This window comes from Natrix helvetica, assembly GCF_964273705.1.
Source record: "Natrix helvetica genome assembly, chromosome: 5".
In the NCBI taxonomy this organism is placed as follows: Eukaryota; Metazoa; Chordata; class Lepidosauria; order Squamata; family Natricidae; genus Natrix; species Natrix helvetica.
Window position 1 is genome coordinate 41933432 of NC_138551.1, and position 19323 is coordinate 41952754.

Genomic DNA, 19323 nt, shown 5'->3' on the forward strand with positions numbered 1-19323 from the left:
ACTTGCACTGAAACGTCCTTTCCTTCTCATGCTACCTCCCCCTTACTTCATTCATGACTTTTTAGACAGCTTTACTTCCTGAGTCAAAAGACCAGCAGCCAGTATTGTAGCAGAGACTTTGCAGCTGGCTCTTTCCCAGCTTTGTAATCTACTTTGAAAGTAAGTCTTGGAAAAACTCTGCTTTTTGGTATCACTTTACAGTGACATTTTTGGACAGCTTGACATAACTTCAAAAAATCATACAATTAAGAATAAATGTCTCCCAGAGCACAAAGACACATGTTGTTTTTCTAAGAATATACAGGATGGAATTTGGAGTGGGAGTGGCGAACTGTGTGAAAGCATTCTTTTCATATCAGCATCAGCGTAGGAGACTTCTGTGGTACGACCCTCTGCAAGACAGTTCTGTCATGGGAAACCAAGCAAGATCGTTCTTAGTTGCAACTTCAAAAATGTCAGCCAAACTGAAAGTTTAAATAATGATAGGAATTTGTTCTCTGACTAATAAATAGCAATGCTATGGCACAAAATTTATTTTAAAACCTGCCACTCTTGAAACAGTATTATAATTGCTTGCAAAAGGAAAATTATGGGCGTCAGCTACCGACTTTCTGTGCGTACCATTTATTTATTTATTTATTTATTTATATTTGGTGCTTCTAGACCGCCCCCTCTCCCAGAAGGGACTCGGGGCGGTGTACAGTCCATAGAGAATATCACAAAATACAATAAAAAAGTGAAATATTTGATACATTGTTGTGCCAAGTTTTAGAGGAAAGCTAGCAAAATTGGACTAGATATTTTAGCTTGGAATCTATAATTATGTAAACACTTCCAACACTTTTGTAGCTTCTCATATTGCCTCTCTCTATTTCCTAGGTCTCTTTTCTTGGCAATTATCTTTTTGTGGATGATGATTCTTTAAATGATAACTGAAAATTGTCTTTATATAATTAACGGTGTTTTAAGGTTGTGTCAATTATTAACTTAAGCTTCCTCCAGAGAGTTTGAAGGGATTTCAGTCTTTAGTCTCTTTTTTTAAAGCCTCTTTTTCGGTCTCTGCAAAAAGTTTCTGAGATTAGTACTACATTCTGAAAGGTGCATCCTCTTTCAATTATCTGGCCTGGCTCAACCGTAAATTTTTCTTACTCCTCCTGACAGTTCTTTTAAATTTTTAAATTTTAAATTGTGTTTTTACAATTGGGGTATTTTAATGGTGACTTTTAATTGTCCAATGTGATGTAATTTGTTACCTCCTCCGTGCATGTATGTCTTGTATATATGTATGTTTATGTGTTTGTATACATGTTTTATGTTTTATATACTCCATTGTACGCCGCCCCGAGTCCTGTCTGGAAAGGGAGCGGCTAATTAATTTAAATTTATTATTATTATTATTATTATTATTATTATTATTATTATTATTATTATTATTATTATTATTATTATTATTATTATTATTATTATTATTATTATTATTATTATTATTATTATTATTATTATTATTATTATTAGGTTTTCTTGCTTCTCATCTCCACTTTCCCAAAGGAATTATGATTTGCATGTTATAGAACTTATTTATCCAAAGGAGCATGTTAATTCACTGCTGTGCAACTTCGATTATTTAAACCAGTGTTTCTCAAACTTGGCGACTTTAAGTCCTGTGGACTTCAACTCCCAGAATTCCCCAGCCAGCTGGCTGGGGAATTCTGGGAGTTGAAGTCCACAGGACTTAAAGTCGCCAAGTTTGAGAAACACTGATTTAAACAGATGATTTGCAGATGGTGGTGGGGAATTGACTTCATTTTTCTTGTCTAGAATTCAAATCTTTAGCTAATACTGGTTTGAACTTGAGCAAATCATAAAATGTTCATGGTCTACTTAAAATGTATGAGGGCTTGTTAATTTAATGTAAAGTTACAGGAGGCAAGAATTGCTTTTACATAGATTTATACCTACTTTGGTATTTTATAAAAGGAGACATTGTTTTTTGTTTTGTTTTTTTCAAAAAATTTTATTGGTTTTTTAAAAACATTTACTAGGAAAAGGGTATGTGGAATAATATACAAATTTTGGCAGTTGCAAGTATGGCAGATGCCCCTTCCCTCCAAACTCATAGTATACATCTAGATATAAAACATTAATACATAATCATGTAAAATCAGCATATAGGAATAAAAATTTTCAATCAACTTATATATTATAACATATTTTCTAAATATAATTTCACTATTACTTTCGGTATGTTTATAGCAATGTGGTTTTCTTATTCATTTTTGTGATCTGAGCTTTCTTGGTATTGGAGACATTGTTTAACTATTTTCCTTTCCCCTTTTTTTCTTATGTAATGCTTAGGTCCTCAACTATCTTCTTTTAAAGTGAAGACTCCAATGTCCTTGAGTCCCCCATTACAGGAAACCGTGAACCAGGGCTCATCTCCTCTGCTGAGTCCTGTCCTGAGTGATCTTAGTGGAGCCAGGTTTGAAGAAGAGGATGAAACGAAACATAAAGTAAGTGGGGGAAGAGCCATTGACAACAAGTAGTGCAATTTCCATTCCTACTTACTGCATTATTCCCAGTTTGTCATTTTCTTTGTTACATGTTAATATTATTTGTGCAAGTTTGCCTATATTTGTCTAGTAGTCTTACTGTAAAGGATGCAGTATATTGGGGGGCCTTTGCATATGGTATCTTTGCTGTGTGGTTTTCCATCCAAAAGAGTTAAGGACAAATAAGTACACTACAGTTACCCAAAATAACAAATGCTGTATTATCTTTTCATAGCCAGGAATCAATAAAAGCCTGTTCTTATCTTATGAGCTCATGTTATTTTTACATTGAAGTTAATAATGTATAAATGAAAAGCAGTTTAAAATGTAAATGTATTCAACAGTTATTCCTTTCCAAAACCAGACTCTATTAGAATAAGGCTCACAGTTATGGGCAAAGTAAGGACTTACACAAGATTCTAATGCTCATTTTGCAAATTCAACAAAACTCTTAGGTGATTTACCTTTGTTAACATTACTGATTACATAACCATCATGTAAATGTGAACTTCTCAAGAACAAAAATCCTAGGAGACAAATGGAAAACTTCATATCTTGAGTTGAAAGAATATGGTAATTTAGGCCTATATTTTTGCCTTGTGTAAAAGGCTTTTGCTCAGAATCATGTAGTAAGATGAATAAGGTTGGGATCTAGTACCTAATTGGATAATTAATTATATATTGAAAAATATCCAATAGATATATTGTGGTGCACTGACTAGAAAATTATTCACTGCATGATTTTGTACAATACTGGCCAAACACACATGCCCTATCCCAATGTTAAGATGGCCATTTGTTGAAGACACATCTCCATAACAAAACCTCCACCTTTATGCTAACCTGCTAAAACAGACTAAAGATAAATCAAAATAATCCAGCATGAATGTTGTGTTTTCCACTGGAAAACGTAATATAAACTTCTAAGTGAACATTCTAATTCACTTGGAGAAAAACCCTGAAGGGGGTTATTAACTGCCAGGCTCACTTTGGCCTGTTGTAGGATCATTTCATTCAATCTAACCTGGGTGCCTTTATGGCTGCCAAAGTGAACAGAAACTGCCAGACAAATCAAATTTTGTTTTCTCTGATTCGTTTTTTAAGGCTCAGATAGAAATAGCAGCCTTGAGGAAGATTGCCATTCCTATTGAAAACCTCTTTATCTAGGTGGTTAGTTTTTTCTCCATGTAAGGCTCAGCACTTTCTAGGATAACATCTAAGGAAGACTGATCTTTCACCCTCCCTGCTTCTTTCCCTTGGTTTGGAAGTGCCCATTTTCATCAGCCTTAACTCCCATTGGTAGTGCGTTTGTGAATTAGGCAAAATCATTTGTATTTCTTGGTTGCAGGTAAAATGTATTGAAAGCAGCCATTTTAAGCCATACCTGTGGGCTTATTAGTCTCAATATCCATTTTACATGTTAAAGTAATTTGAATACAGTAATACTACATGTTTCATTTCTCCTTTATTTACTGGGAATGTGTTTGTTTCTTTCAGAAATGCCCAACAGACAAAGCATATTTCATTGCAAAGGAAATCCTTGCTACTGAACGAACATACCTAAAAGACCTGGAAGTTCTAACTCTAGTAATTCATTTAAACCTACATTTATTAACTTTTTCCTCTCTCCTGAAGAATTATTCAAACAATAATAATATATGGAAGAGTATCTTTGAATCAGTTCTTTTTTTTAATCTGCCTCTGTTACTCATACAAAAGAGATACTCAAAATTCCATGCCAATGTTCTGCCTTCCCCTTCTTCTCAATGTTCTGATATATTTTTGTTGCATTGTATTTTAGGAATTATAGGATTGTGCAGCAGGTCAGATTTGAAGGCAAAAGATGTTTGCAAGTGAATGAATACTTAGCTGGTCTGCAATTTTTTCTCCACAATAGGAAATTGATTCGCAGAGTTTAATTTTTAAGATATTCTATAAATGTCCCTACATGCTTTTAAAAATTCTTTCATATTAGTTGATCACACAGTTAGTTATAAAAGAAATATTTGATCATGCTTTCAGTGGGAGTGGTTTTGGTATAGAAATAAAGTAAATGAATACATAGCTAAAATACAAGCACCTACAATTTGCTTTTTTTTTTCTTTTGCAGTGGTTCCGCAGTGCAGTTGTCAAGGAGAATGCAATGCCTGAAGGTCTCATGACCTTATTCTTCTCCAATATAGATCCTATCTATGAGTTTCATAGAAGCTTTTTGAAAGAGCTTGAGCAAAGACTAGCACTCTGGTAAGCATTATTAGTCATACGATTATGAAAATTAGCTTTCAATAATTCCGTGATACCTGACAAAACTCCTTTCCTGTGATGCTGCATGAATGGTGTTTGCTAACAATATTTTCCTTGAAATCATACCAATTGTATGATATAGAGTCTCTAAATGTTTGGTGACTGCAGACATTCCAGTGAGCAAATCATTGTTGTATTTATGAGAGAAACATTTATTTGGATGTATTTTAAGAAATCACTACATTTACTTTTTAAATTACATTTTAATTGGTCAAAAATGGTCTCCAAGGAAAGCCTAATATTTTTGATAATCTTACAAAACATATTGCTGAGGAAGAATACAATAAACTGAAACATTCCCCATCTTGCTTCAACTTAAATGTTTATTTTTAAGAAGAATAGGAGAAAAATACATTTGTTCAGTGGAGAAAAATAATGATTTGTTTAGATGGCAAGATCTGATAGTTAATAAGTCAAGGATGAAATCTTTTGAGTCTTTTAATTCATAATGGATTAGTTCACCAGAGGGGTTTCAGAAAATCAGAAGGAATATGGTACATAACTGGTTGTAGTATCTTCAAATGAATTGAAAGAATTGCAACAAGAAGGGCAGAAATCTGAGTGAATTTAAAAAACTTATAAATATGGAAGTTAAAATATCTGCTGGGCAGGGCCGGATTTTCCTATAGGCTAACTAGGCTTCAGCCTAGGGCCTCAAGATCAAGAGGGGCCTTTTATTTTTATTTATTATCCGTGCCACATTTTTTATAAAGGTTAGTACCAATTACAACATGTTTCATTTAATATATTGATATATATCATAGTAATGATGTATTTTATTATCTCTCATGTAATTTACAAACTTAAAAATGGGAGGTGAAAGGGCCCCATAAGTGGAATAGCCTAGGGCCTCTTTTCATCTAAATCCGGCCCTGCTGCTGGGCCTTATTTATAAACTTCTGGTGAAGTAAGATTCAGAAACTGAACAAGTCAAAGACTGCATGCTCATATAGATGCAGCATTTGTATGTAGTATAAATATGCAATAATGAGAATTTTGCTGAAAGAACATTGTCAGATTCACCCCTAATACTATACTTTACCCATCTATCTATTTGTATTTTATTCTTTTGTCCATTTTCTTGTTTTTTTCTTCTTTGCTTATATATCTTATTCAAAATGTTGAATTTAGCTGATAACATTATGTTAACAATTTGCCCATTTTCCTTTTTAAAATTTTTTATTACATCTTAACATTCCATCACGAGGTATAAAATAAATGACAACAGAATAAATATGAAGAGAGACTCACAAGGGCTTAGAAAAAAATATTTCTTTCTGAGTTTCAATCATTCAAGATGTCTACTAAAAAGTAGACATTCAGAGAAGTCTTTGCTCAGGGATAATTTTTGGTGAGTTCAGAGAGATTTTCAAGTTCTGAATGGGAAAGTAGACTATTCCTCTTTTCCAGAAGTGTCCAAATGAACATATCACTGAAAAAGGAACTGGTCTTCAAAATGCATTGCAGTATCTAGTTCTTTTTCCTTTCTGGGAGATTTGTCTTTCTTGCTCATATATTCAGATTGAACTACAAAGCAGAAGAATGATTAACCTGCTGAGAAATTACTGCAAACAGATTACAGTGTTTCTTTCAAAGTTACTGTGGGTATCTTATTAGTTTTGAAGAAGAGCTGTTATATTTATTGGTTGGCTTTGAACAATAATTTTAGGCTCATTTTTCCCTAAAGCTGACTTTTTCACTCTCTCAATTGAAGGGAAGGCCGATCAAGTTCTGGTAAAGGAGATTATCAGCGGATTGGAGATGTCATGCTGAGAAATGTGCAAATATTGAAGGTATGGAAGTATCTATAACTCAGAGGAAACTTGTGTTCTCTCTCCCCACCCCCACTCATTTTCATTAATACGGTGCTTAATATGTGTCTTAATGATAAAAATGGCAAATTCTATGTAGGAAGTTTAGATACTGCAGGATCCAACCTGGACTAGTCATTGAGCTTTCGGACCCTCTGGGAACTTCTCTCTCACCAGAATTTGTCCTTTGGGCTATACTATGTATAGTATTTTTATAGTGCCTGGTTGTGCATGGCATTGTAAAGATCGCTTGGAGGTGGAAGATACTGCTGATGCAATCTACCAGATACCCTGCATTTATTTATTTATTTATTTATTATTAGCATGGATTATCCCTGTGATTATGTAGCACAGATAGAGAGGAAGCTAATCAACAGGTTGCAAGAACACAAAAAAGCGATCAGACAAGAAGATCCAAACTCATTGGTAGCCTCATATTGCAATAAATAACATGCATTCAATTTCGAGCTACTAAGATTGTTGGCTGAGCAGGTACAAAAATAGCCAGGGAAATGACTGAAACCTGGGAAGCGAGACCTTCATCACTGAACAAGAATGCTGATTTACCACCAACTTATCAGGTACTTATGAGGTGAGGACTTGACAGCACAAGAAACAGCCAACAATTTAATAGCCAGCCATCAACACCCCAATCAATAACTAGAAAGCCACACACAACCAGGCACCACATAAACATTATGCATAGTATAGCCTAAAGCACACATTTTGTGTGAGAGAACTTCCCTGAGGATACGCTCCATCACGAGTCCGAAAGCTCAGAAGATTAAATCTCCCATATTGGTGACTGACCCACATTGGATCCTGCAACATTGTTCCAGAACACGTATATTTGGCTTCATTCATGAAAGTTAGATATTGTTACTTTACAATAGAAAAATTTAAGTATTGACAGGCTTTGTCTAAAAAATTAATCTGTATGCTACACATATATAGATAAAATTATAATTATACATGGTTATATAAAATCATATATTACTTCTTTGAAAATTAAATATACCTTATGCTATAGTCATTCTAAGATACAGCAAATTCTGGTATTCTCAGATGAATTTATGCTGCAAAATCTCCATTGTTCATTCATATATTTATTGATATTCCGAACCTTTCACAAAATTTATTTAATATTTTATCTTGTACAAAGATAGAATTCACATTTCTAAAGATTTATTGTAAATGGACTATTGTTGCAGACAATTTTTTAAAGAAGTATTCTTTTTTTCTTCAGTAATTGAATATTTCAGGTAAAGAGATTACATGATTTTTATAAATCTTTATAGCTGCCTCTTCTGTGATCCCATAGGAATTCACTAACTATCTGCAAAAACATGATGAAGTCTTGATGGAGCTTGAGAAAGCAACTAAGCGTATTAAGAAACTGGAAATAGTTTATAAGGAATTTGAACTCCAAAGAGTTTGCTATTTGCCCCTTAACACTTTCCTGCTCAAGCCTATCCACCGGATAATGTACTACAAGCTGATCTTGGGAAGACTTTGTAAACACTATCCAGCCGATCATCAAGACTACACTGATTGCAGGAGTGAGTAATAGACTAAGCAAATGGTTACAAAGCACCTAGCTGATATTTTTTGTTTTCTTATTTTATGTTGCAGCTGACATTAAGTTGGTGAAATAATATGGCTACAGAATTAGTTCATTCAATTTTGTCAATTGAATCTCTGAATAAAAAAAAATAGAATACAGTTTAACACCTTCTTAACAGTCACCCATTTTTAGTCATCTGTTTGGATCACTGCAACATGCTCTACACGGGGAAGCCACAATTGGTACAGAATGCAGCAGCTCACACAGTATTGGGGCCCAGCAGTTCACCCAGTAATATCACTGCTATGTCAACTGCACTGACTTCCTGACTTGCTGATTATCACCTTTAAAGTCCTACAAGGCACAGGGCCAGCTTACGTCTGGAACTGCCTCTCTCTAAGAGTATCTGCCCATCCTACTAAGTTAGATACGATGTTTGTGCTCCAGGTTCCTTCCCTTGAATTTCGCATTTTGATGGGACCTTGGAAGCATGCCTCCTCAGTGGCTGACCTGGCCTTTTGCAACAGCCTCCCTTCCAAGATCAGGGGGATCTTAACCTTTTAAGTCTTACAGAGCGCTGTGAAGACCTGTCTCCGTCCCCCCTCCCCCATAGCATTGGACTAGGACAGTGCTTCTCAATTATTTTCTGTCATGCCCCCCTAGGAAGAAGAAAACATTTCGCGTGCCCCCGCGCGACTGTAAATAGTATCATTTGTCTATAACAATTATTGTTCCAAATCCAATTACAACTGCAATGATATGATATAATCCAGGGGTGTCCAAACTTTTTTCAAAGAGGGCCAGATTGGATGAAGTGAACATGCATCTTTTCCCTGAAGACTCGTGTTTAGTACATTCAGATGCTTTCTTTCCTCTTTCCCTCTTACTTGTCTATCCTTCCTTCTACCCTCCCTTCCTCCTTCCCTTCCTTCCTACCTCCCTTCTAGTTCCCTCCTTCCTCTTTCCTCCTGCCTGCCTGCCTTCTTTACCTCCTGCTTATCTATGCTTCCTTCCTTCCTTGCACCTCCCTCCCTTCTGCCTGCCTGCCTTCTTTCCTCTTTCCCTATCCTCCTATCCTTCCTTTCTCCCTCCCTCCTTCCCTGCCTCCCTTGCAGTTCCATCCTTCCCTCCTACCTTCTGCCTCCTTCCTGCCTGCTTGCCTTCTTTCCTCTTTCCCTCCAGCGTGTCTGCTTTTCTTTCCTTCCTTCCACCTCCCTTCTGCCCTCCTGCTTTCTTTCCTCTTTCCCTCTTGCTTGTCTATCCTTACTCCCTCCTCCCCTCCTTCCCTTCCTTCCTGCCTCCCTTCCAGTTCCATCCTTCCCTTCCTTCCTGCCTTCTTTCTTCTCTCTCCTGCTTGTCTGCTTTTCCTGTGTGTTTGCGCGCGCGCGAAAAAGAGGTGGTGGGAGAGACATTTGAAAGGTTTTCTGCTTTCGGAACTCGGAAATACCCCCCCACACTCCCCTTTTCCTCCAGCGAGCACGGAGCTTGAAGGAGGCAAAGTGTGTGCGCGCGCGCGAAAAAGAGGTGGTGGGAGAGAAATTTGAGAGGCGGCAGGTAAGCCCGAAAGCAGCTCCAACGGCTCAGGGCGTGCGAGGGTTGAGCACCCCCTCGCAGCCACCCGTTACTCTTCATCCCCAGAGCAAGCGAGGATTGCAAGAGGAGATTTACACACGGGCTGAGCCCACTTGAAAGCAAACTGTTGAACATGGTGGCAGGACCCTGCCTGTTGCTCCTGGCTCCTCGTTTGCACCCAGATGGAAAGGGAGCCTTCGCGCCCCCCTTTATGGAGCCTTGCACCCCCCCTGGGGGGCGCCCCACTATTTGAGAAACACTGGACTAGGATGAGAGTTGAGCTGGCATCTGGAGACAATTGTTTTTAATTATGATTTATGGATTGTTGTGAGCCCCCGAGAGTCATTATATTTTGAGTATGCAGGTAAAAATAATTTAGTTAATATCTCAGAATTATGTTTCCCAATAATCCTCAGGTTTTATAGGTTTGCATGTTTAATTCAGAGAAAATTTGAATTTTTTAAAATAGATCTACTGATGATAAAGTATGCTGTTAATTCATCCTTGATGTTCTGATTGTTTGCGCTTGGGTGGGGCATTTTTTGATAATTCTGTAGATGCACTGAAGGAAATTGCAGACATGACATCGCAACTTCAAAACAGTTTGATCCGGTTGGAGAATTTCCAGAAGCTAATAGAGCTACAGCATGATCTTCTTGGCACTGATAACCTCATAGCACCTGGAAGGGTAATCAGTTCTGTTCTGTGTTAAAGTCTTTGTTTTTATACAGTATTTACTTAATTATATCCTATATCCTTGTTTTAGGCATTTGTTGTGTTACTTTAGAGTTAATTTAGGCTAAAGTAGAAATTTTGAAATTATACTCACATGTACCTTCTAAAATATGTTTCTAACACATTTTAAGCTTATTCTGAGAAAGGCTCATGTTGAAGATATCAAGAATATTATTTTAATATTTTGTTCCATGTTAGTCTGCAGAGGCAATGAGACCCAGCATGGAACTAATGACTGCACGGAACTAATGAAATCTACTTTCATGCTTGTTTTTTGCTTCCTTTGAGGACATTTTTAGCACTCCTATATTAATGTTGAACCAGTTTGATTAAGGCACCAGAGACCATGAATTGTAGTCCTGCCTTAGACACAAAGCCAGCTGGATGATCTTGGGCCAGTTGCTGTCCATCAACCCTAGCAAAGGGCAGTGGCAAACCATTTCTGAAAAACCTTGCTAAGAAAATTGCAGGGACTTTCCCAGATACTATCAAAATATTGAATATGATTGAACCGAAAGAAATGTTATCAAAATAAAAAAAAAAATTCAAAGGCTTTGGTCATAATAAAACCAAATGTAGCCATTCTTAGTGATACCAGAATGTTCAGAAGCCAGTTTGCCAAAGGCAAATAATTTTAAACAGCTCTGATCTTCTGATATAAATTTATGTAAAATGGGCAATTGTATTATAAGACAGCATTAATACATTATTGAGATATGAATGTAAATTGAAAAAGTGCTGTGTTCCATAGAAAATGAACACAAAGACCTGATCAATTTTAAGAAAGGTACATTCTTCACTTTGTAGTTCACCCATATTGGTGTATGTAGAACCCCAGTTGGAATCTTCAAAAACGTGTCAGTTTCCTGACAGTTGTAGGGCAGGTCGCAAATTGCAATCACATAAACCATGGGATGATACATCTGTCATAAGTACAAACTGGTTGCCAAGCATCCAAATAGTGGTCGTATGACTGTGGGAGTACTGAGATAGCTGAAATTCCGACGATCAATGGTAGCCACCACTAATTCAGCACTGTTGCAACTTTGAACTGTTGTTGAGTTATTGTTATTCGAGGACCATTGGAGTCAATTTTTCTTGTTCAATTGTTCCACAGGAATTTATTCGAGAGGGTTGTTTGTACAAACTTACCAAAAAGGGCTTACAGCAAAGGATGTTCTTTCTGGTGAGTTGATACCTTTGCTCAAGGCTGTCGCAAAACACAACTGTAATCAGAGGTTGTTTTTAAAAGACAGAAAGGTTTGACAAACAAAAATGCTTGTCTCAGTTTTCAGATACATTGCTGTATACAAGTAAAGGTGTAACAGGGACCAATCAGTTCAAAATACGAGGACATCTCCCTCTGCATGGGATGCTGGTAAGTAGCTCTTCATACAGCTGCCAAACCATAAGATAGTATGATCTCTCTTTTAATTTACACATTATAATTATTAAACTATTATTTTTAACTATTAAGTTATTTGTAAAAAATAACAAAGGTGGGATATAAACAAATGAGATAAATAAATCAATAACCAATTGTCAATTGGATATTCCTGGTGGCCCTGAATTTTTTTTTAATGTTCTTATAATTTTTGTATGAAGTAGAAGAGCAAACTTTGTCAGTTTTCTGGTGTCAGAACAACTAAGTTACTATGGATGAACTTATCGTGATGCTGTTCTTTGTACACCGACGTGGATGTTGCTATTTCTGTTACTCCCACACCTGGACATTGCATGCTCTTTTACTTTCCAATGAACTTTTTTTCTATGTTTATGTTTGATTTTCAGCTGATAGTCCTGGATCCTCCGGTAAGTAGTAAGCAAGAGAAATAGGACTGCTATGTTTAGACCTATTGAAGTGGCAATGTAATTGTAGCTACTAGTTTTACCCTTTAGAACAGAGATCTCAAACTTTGGGCAACAGGCCAAGTATGTCATTGAATTCAGTCATTCATGAGTTCTGCCTTGTTCTCATACAGCAGGAGAGCCGGAAGTAGGGCAACAGCTTATGAATCCTCCCTTAGGTTAACGAAGGAGCATATTGTACATGGGACGCACATTCACAGTTCTGGAAAAGCCAGGCAAAGGACTGACAACCTGGGGCTGGCTGTAGTAGGAGCAAGAAGGAAAGCATTTTTGCTGCTCCTCAATGCAAAAGCCAGAATGAATGTCAACCTCCTGTCATGATGGTTCTTTTGTACCTTGAAATCTCCTACTGTTCCTATGTAATCTCAGTTGCTTACATTCATTGCAATTCACATGCAGTTGTTCTATCACACCACATTTTTCACATCTTGTTTGTCACCCAGAAAATGGTCAGGTTCTTTTGTCATTAGATGAGGTCAGCACCACTACTCAGAAAGGTATGAGATCACATTGTTGGTCGATTTATTACTAATCAGTCAGCAGTAGCAATAACACTGAAAAGCAACAGATAAAGGAATGTGTAGTTTTGTGATTCTCTGCAACAGTCTTTTTGATGCTGCTTAGAGGCTTTTGTATCACTGTAGGAAAATGTTTCCTTATTGTGGATGTCAGGCTAATGAAGTACAGTAGAACCTCTGGTCATAAATGCTTCTGACCACGACCAAATCAGATTCTGACCCAAAAATTCACTTCCCCCCTCCCCGCAGCCAATTTCCCCTTCCGCAACATTTTTTTGTAAGCGCCAAATTCCCAAAATTAGGTTTGGGTTATGACTAAATTGGGTTGCAACCAAATTTATGGAACAAATTATGATTGTGACCAGAAGTTCTACTGTACAGTACTCTTTATTAATCCACATGATGGTAAAGAGTTTGTGTCAGCCTTACTAGATAGACCAGAAACAAAACCAGATGAGCTAATTCTACTTTATTATAAAGAGACATTAACAGAAACTTGCGGGTCTGAAAGTATTTCTCTCCCCCATTCCCTTTCCTGTGAGCTAAGCTGCCCTTTATCTGACCGGTCCTTTGTCTGTATCTTGTTACACTGTCGCCCAAGGTCATTCCCTCTTAACATTACAGTTTGAGACCCTCAATTAGAAGGTGAATGGCCACGAAGTTAACAGCGCTTTTAAAAAAATAGCTGATAGATAGATTGTCACAGTTTTCGTGCCATTTCTCTTAATTCAGAACACATGCCATTGTCCATTGAGTGATCAGGCGTGTTTCTATTGTTACAGGTGGAAGAGAGTGAAAATGAATGGTCTGTCCCTCATTGCTTCACAATCTATTCAGCTCAAAAAACTGTAGTAGTGGCAGCAAGGTAAGAAGTTGCTCAGTAAGATTGTTGGTGCCAAGAAAGGGATATATACGTCGATAGTTCCAAATGAATATGTCTGCATGCACAGAGAATACGGGCATATACCATCCCACCTCTGTTCCAGATTATGCAAAGAAGTCTCAGATTTCATGCTTCTCCAAGTCATGGCAGTGGATGCATTGAGACAAAGTTTCTACTTGGAGGAACATCCTTGGAAATAAATTGCATCCTGCACCTTAAATTTTGAGATTTGCTAATATGATTGTTGTTCCCTCTCTTCCTTTGGTTACCTCCGGGTTTCAGAAGAATTGGGGGGAAAATATTGAGATCGTGGTAGTGTTTCAAAGTAGGATTTTTAATAGTTATATTTGAATATAAAATGATTATGGCAAGATTTCTGGAGTGGTCAGGATGTTAGCAGTATTCCAGTATTTTTCTTTTTTATGAAAAGGGAGAAAAGTGTTCTATATACTGGATAATAAGCTGTGTTTCTTTTAAATATAAAATACGTTACGATTTATCTATGAACACATGATGCTTAATGTTTTATCTGTGCTTCTCAGCACTCGTCTGGAAATGGGGAAATGGTTGGAGGACTTGAATATGGCAATTGAAATGGCCAAGAAAACTGTTGAGAAATCGGGCATGTTCCTTGAAAATTCTCTATCCAACCGTTCTAACAGTAAGTCCCATATTTCTGATTTATGATAGTACTGTGCCTGCTTTGTTAGGACAGCAATAATATGACTACAATAATAATAACTTAAAAACATTTTGGCTAAGTAAACTTTGCCCTCTCAGACGCTCCGGTAACGTCAGTCTTGGCAAATAAGAACTTCCCGCTGTTAAATATTGGTAATGAATTTTGTGGTATGTGATCTTTTTTCTCCATTATTTGTATTAAAAGTAGCTATCCTTTGAACCCAGTTTTACAGTAGCCACAAAATAGATTTTTAAGAGTTGTATACTCCTGACTGACTTATTTTATAGGTAGGAGATCCTATATGACATCTCAAGAACTATAGCATTGTTATATGATTTCTATGTATACTTTCCTCACTGAAAATCTGATCCAGCCAAGTTGGTTACAAAGTTGTGACTTCCTCTACATTAACAGTAAAGTATCATCAGTTCCAAAATGTTCTGGACTGCAAAGGTCGTGGATGCTAGAAACAGAGTTAACTGATGAATAACACCTTTGAGAGAGACCTAAAGAGATTTTTGTCACTATCATTATCCATGTACCACAGTCTCTTAAATGTTTGCTCCCTTCTCCTCCTTCAGGATCCTCAGATGAGGTTTCTCTAGAGCAGGAGTCCGAAGAGGACATTCATTCTTCTCGTAGCTCCCTGGACAGGCAGAGCCACCACCGGGCCAACACTACCATACATGTCTGTTGGTACCGCAATACCAGTGTCTCCATGACTGATCACAGTGTGGCCGTCGAGGTACCCAGCAGCAGTTCACGCATCACTTTCACTTACCACTCTGTCTTGGTTGCTGGTTTCTCTAACTCTATACATGCATTTGCTTTTAACCTTCATCTTCTTCATTGCCTTCAGTAATTTCAATGGCCATATAAAAAAAATGGATTGCAATATGATTTTTGTGGTGTGTGTACCTCTGCATGTTCCATTACAAAGTAGTGCTTTGAGGAAAGATTTTAAAATGAAAACAAATAAGGAAAGCTGGTAAAATCCAACCTCTATAATTTTTCCCAACTCTTCAATAGTGATTTTATTCCAAGTCCTTATTCTAAAGGGAAGAGACCTTATATTGGAACAGTTAATAACTTTGAGGTTGCTTCTCTCCTGTCTCACCTTTGGGAAGAACTTTTTTCTTTGTACCCTCTTTCCCATTTTTAATTATGTCCTTTCTTAGAGTGATTTCTCCCCCTAGATTAAATTTCTTCTCATTGTGTTCAGCTTCTGGAAAGTTATGGCACTGACAGGCAGACATACTCTAGAGCTCTTTCACATAAATTTTCCCCTACCATTCTATTTAACTGAAAAGATTTTTTAAAGTATTTCCATTATTTACAGTCCCAGAAGTATCTCTTCTGTGCATTTGCTTGTGCTTGGATTATGGACAAACCTAGATTTACAAGACGTCCTATTCTCATAAAATGTCCCCTAACAAGTGTTATTTGGAAGGAGTGATCTGTGCTTCAAGATAACATATGTCCACAGCATTTTAAGAGTTATAAAACTATAATCTGTCACTACTTCTTTTTAAGACATAGCAAACATATTCAATTCTTCTGACGGAGCCTCTGCTCTCTCTCTATGGTAGTACCTTCTTTTTGGTATATGCTTTTTCATAGAATGTCTAAGGCAGTGATGGCGAGCCTATGGCATGCGTGCCACAGGTGGCACGTGGAGCCATTTGTTGGGGCACGGGAGGCACTGCCCTGTCAGCTGGCCATCTATACTAGTCTCCCTTTATTTATTTATCAGCACAAATGCAACAGAGAGAGAGGGAGGGAGGGAGAGGGAGGGAGGGCGGGAGAGAGAGAGAGAGAGATGCCTTAGTTTTCAATAAAAGATAAGTGAATGCAGTCGTATGCACAAAGGTAGATTCAGGGATAGAACTCCCAGACTTAGGATGTTTCTAAACAACTTTGTGTTGGCTTTGTAATTTTAATGGAACAGCTACAGTGGATTTAATAATTGATTGACAGCATTCGCTCAAGGATAGGAATATAAATAGCAATAAATGTAGACCAGTGTTTTCAACCATGGAAACTTCAAGATGTGTGGACCTCAACTCCCAGAATTCCCCAGCCAGCATGAATAAGTAGATATTTAGCCTTTGCTGCCCACTGTGAAGAAAATCAGCTTTCTGACTGTGGAACTATAAATGTACAATCATGTTCACTCACTAATTCTAACTAACATTTTGCTTTGGTAAATGCATTAATCTTCTTTTCTCATTAAAGCCTTGTGATCTCTTTGCACTGCTGATTTTAAGATAAGACTCATCATCCATGAGCCTCACACATCTTCAAATCATTTATTTTTTACTTTTTTTACCTTTCATGCTATTTTAATGATCTTTTCAGATACCACCCTTACTTATTCTATTTTTTTCCCTTCCCTTTTCTGCCTTGCACCGCCTTCCTCTGCTCAGTTTGCTACTCTGTTGCTGTTTCTCCAGAGCTTCCTCCTCGCTATTTACTGGGCCAGACTCATCGGCCTAACACAATCACCCATGTTTGCTGGTATCGGAACCAGAGCCTATCCCTGTCTGATTATCTGTGCATGATTCAGGTAAACTGCTTCCTTCGATCTTAACAGGCAGATATATTTCTACACCACCACTATTCTCTCTTTCTCTCTGAAACACTCTACTAGTATGAAGCAACAAAAGATCTAGCATATTGAGCCAATGGTAAGAAATCATTTGTTTTCCGAAAACCAGAACAATTAATCTGTTTTGTTGATTATATGCACATTTACACACACGTCTTGCCATTTTTTTATTCTTTCCCTGCAGCCTTCCAGATGTTAAATTACATCTGCCACCAGTATAGCACATTGGGTACTGGCAATTGTAATTCAGCAATGCCAGATTCCAGAAAATTGCTTTAGATATATTTAATTAATGCTGTAATTTTGTTCCTAACAAACTAGACTTCTTTACCAATGGTGCTTTGGGGAGTGGTGTAAATTACTCTGCATAGCTTTGCCTTCTACTTCTTTTACTCTGTGTTTTTTCTCAATCTATTTACCATATTGTCTCCTTACCCAGATTCTGTTTAGTTCTTTGCATGATGTAAGAACTAAGAGGCCAGGGGAAAAGATTTAACTGAAGAAACCAGGGCTAGAGATGGTTTGAATAACTTCAGCAGTGGTTACTTTATTGGGATTATCATTGGTTATTATTCTATCCTGGCTAAGAAGGAAATTCATAATACATCTAGATATTGGGAAGGTATTCATATATATACCTTTTAATATGAATATTAAAAGTAATATTAATAGTAATATACCTTAGAGTAATCTTTCTCAATGTGACACTCTCCAGTTACACTTGAGATATTGAATTACAATGAGATGGCTGGGAATTCTGAGATTTCTAGTTCAGTACATCCATAGGAATGGTTGGGAAAGGCAGACTTAATCTGTTTTGTCATTCTTCAAAGTTAGACTCAATTCTGAACGGTGTGGTGGCCTTGTGTTGAAGACACTCTTCTCCCACTCAGAAGATTGAGAGTTGAATCCTAGGTAGTGGGAGATGTTTCTCTCTGAGGGTGCAAAGAAAAAGTATCTGCTGGAAACTCCACTTAAGGCAGGAAGGACATCTGGCCAGTAAATGCTCAGCTGCATTCAATCACCCCAACTCTATCCCAAGTTAAGAGATTACAGGATCGCAAAAAGATGAAAAACTTAGACTCAACCCACATCTTATCTTTCATGCATTTCTCCCTACAAATATCTCACTCTGAACATTAGAAGCTAATAGATGTAAGCAGGAAAGAAGCAGCCTTATGAACGAAGAAATTGGTGATACAAAAATCAATTGTTCACAATGAATGTTATGTAACAATTCTTGGCCTAGGAGAATCAGGCCTCAAGAATAGCAGTTTAGTTTTAAACTACTACAAGCAAAATCAATACACTTTTACTGTGGTATCTCACAATATTATTTCTCCTTCTCTTTTATAGAACCAGCTATCAGGGTATCTGCTGAGGAAGTTCAAAAATAGTAATGGTTGGCAGAAGCTGTGGGTTGTTTTTACAAATTTCTGCCTGTTCTTTTACAAAACACACCAGGTAAGATAAAAGTTGCACATTTTCAAGATGAAAGTATACTGGAATGCTAGAGGGAGGACTTGGTGACCCATATAACATAATGATCATACGTGAATGCACATAGTTCTGTGTCTTCATAGGTGATCATGATAGATCTATAAACAATTTTGCAGTTTTTGACAAGCACTTCTGATCCATATGCCATTTAAGAGTACTCATTCAGCCACTAACTCAATTTCCTAGCCATCTGAAGTGTTCTTATGTCCAACTATTTTCTGCACATTACTTCCTCCAGAGTAAATGTTATTTATTTAGCTGTGACTCTGGGCAGTGCACAAAGAACTAAAACCAGCACCCAAACATAATGTATCAAATACAGCATGTCATGCTGCATTGCATTATTGCAAGAATTCGGTTCTTGGATGGAGGATTTTCATGTGTATGAAGGCCAACACCAAATAAAGAACTGGCAGCTGTGATTTAACATTTTTGTATTTATAATAATAGTAAGCACTGCCACATAACTCCCCAGACTTATTGGTAAGAAAGATGAAAAAGTCTGAATGTTTGACACTGCAGTACCTGGAAACAGCTGAATACAAGAGAAACACTGATAACCATACCAAAACATCTTGGACATTGACAAAATTCCCCTCTGTCTGTTGCAAAAGACAAACACTGTTTGGATCTGTGCATATACTACGGCTATCTGTTACAAGATCTAAGGTTCTTGGGAGAAACATGATGTGTCTGAAGGCCAATAACAGCTAAAAAAATTGTAACTG

General features: G+C 37.1%; 1 protein-coding gene across 5 annotated transcripts in view; it reads left to right on the forward strand.

Moving 5' to 3' along the window:
* The window catches only part of FARP2 (FERM, ARH/RhoGEF and pleckstrin domain protein 2), a 70126-nt gene that overhangs the window by 46646 nt on the left and 4157 nt on the right, over positions 1-19323 (forward strand). For 3 of the 5 annotated variants that reach the window (XM_081954347.1, XM_081954349.1, XM_081954348.1), the window contains exons 14-25: positions 2356-2510; positions 4047-4136; positions 4660-4793; positions 6568-6646; positions 7986-8223; positions 10358-10488; positions 11653-11721; positions 11824-11913; positions 13705-13787; positions 14348-14466; positions 15069-15232; positions 18452-18559. In XM_081954347.1, the coding sequence (XP_081810473.1) occupies positions 2356-2510; positions 4047-4136; positions 4660-4793; positions 6568-6646; positions 7986-8223; positions 10358-10488; positions 11653-11721; positions 11824-11913; positions 13705-13787; positions 14348-14466; positions 15069-15232; positions 18452-18559 (1460 nt within the window). Of the gene's footprint in view, positions 1-2355; positions 2511-4046; positions 4137-4659; positions 4794-6567; positions 6647-7985; positions 8224-10357; positions 10489-11652; positions 11722-11823; positions 11914-13704; positions 13788-14347; positions 14467-15068; positions 15233-16913; positions 17054-17928; positions 18412-18451; positions 18560-19323 lie in introns of those variants that run through there. The other 2 variants (XM_081954350.1, XM_081954351.1) reach the window with 2 other exon arrangements.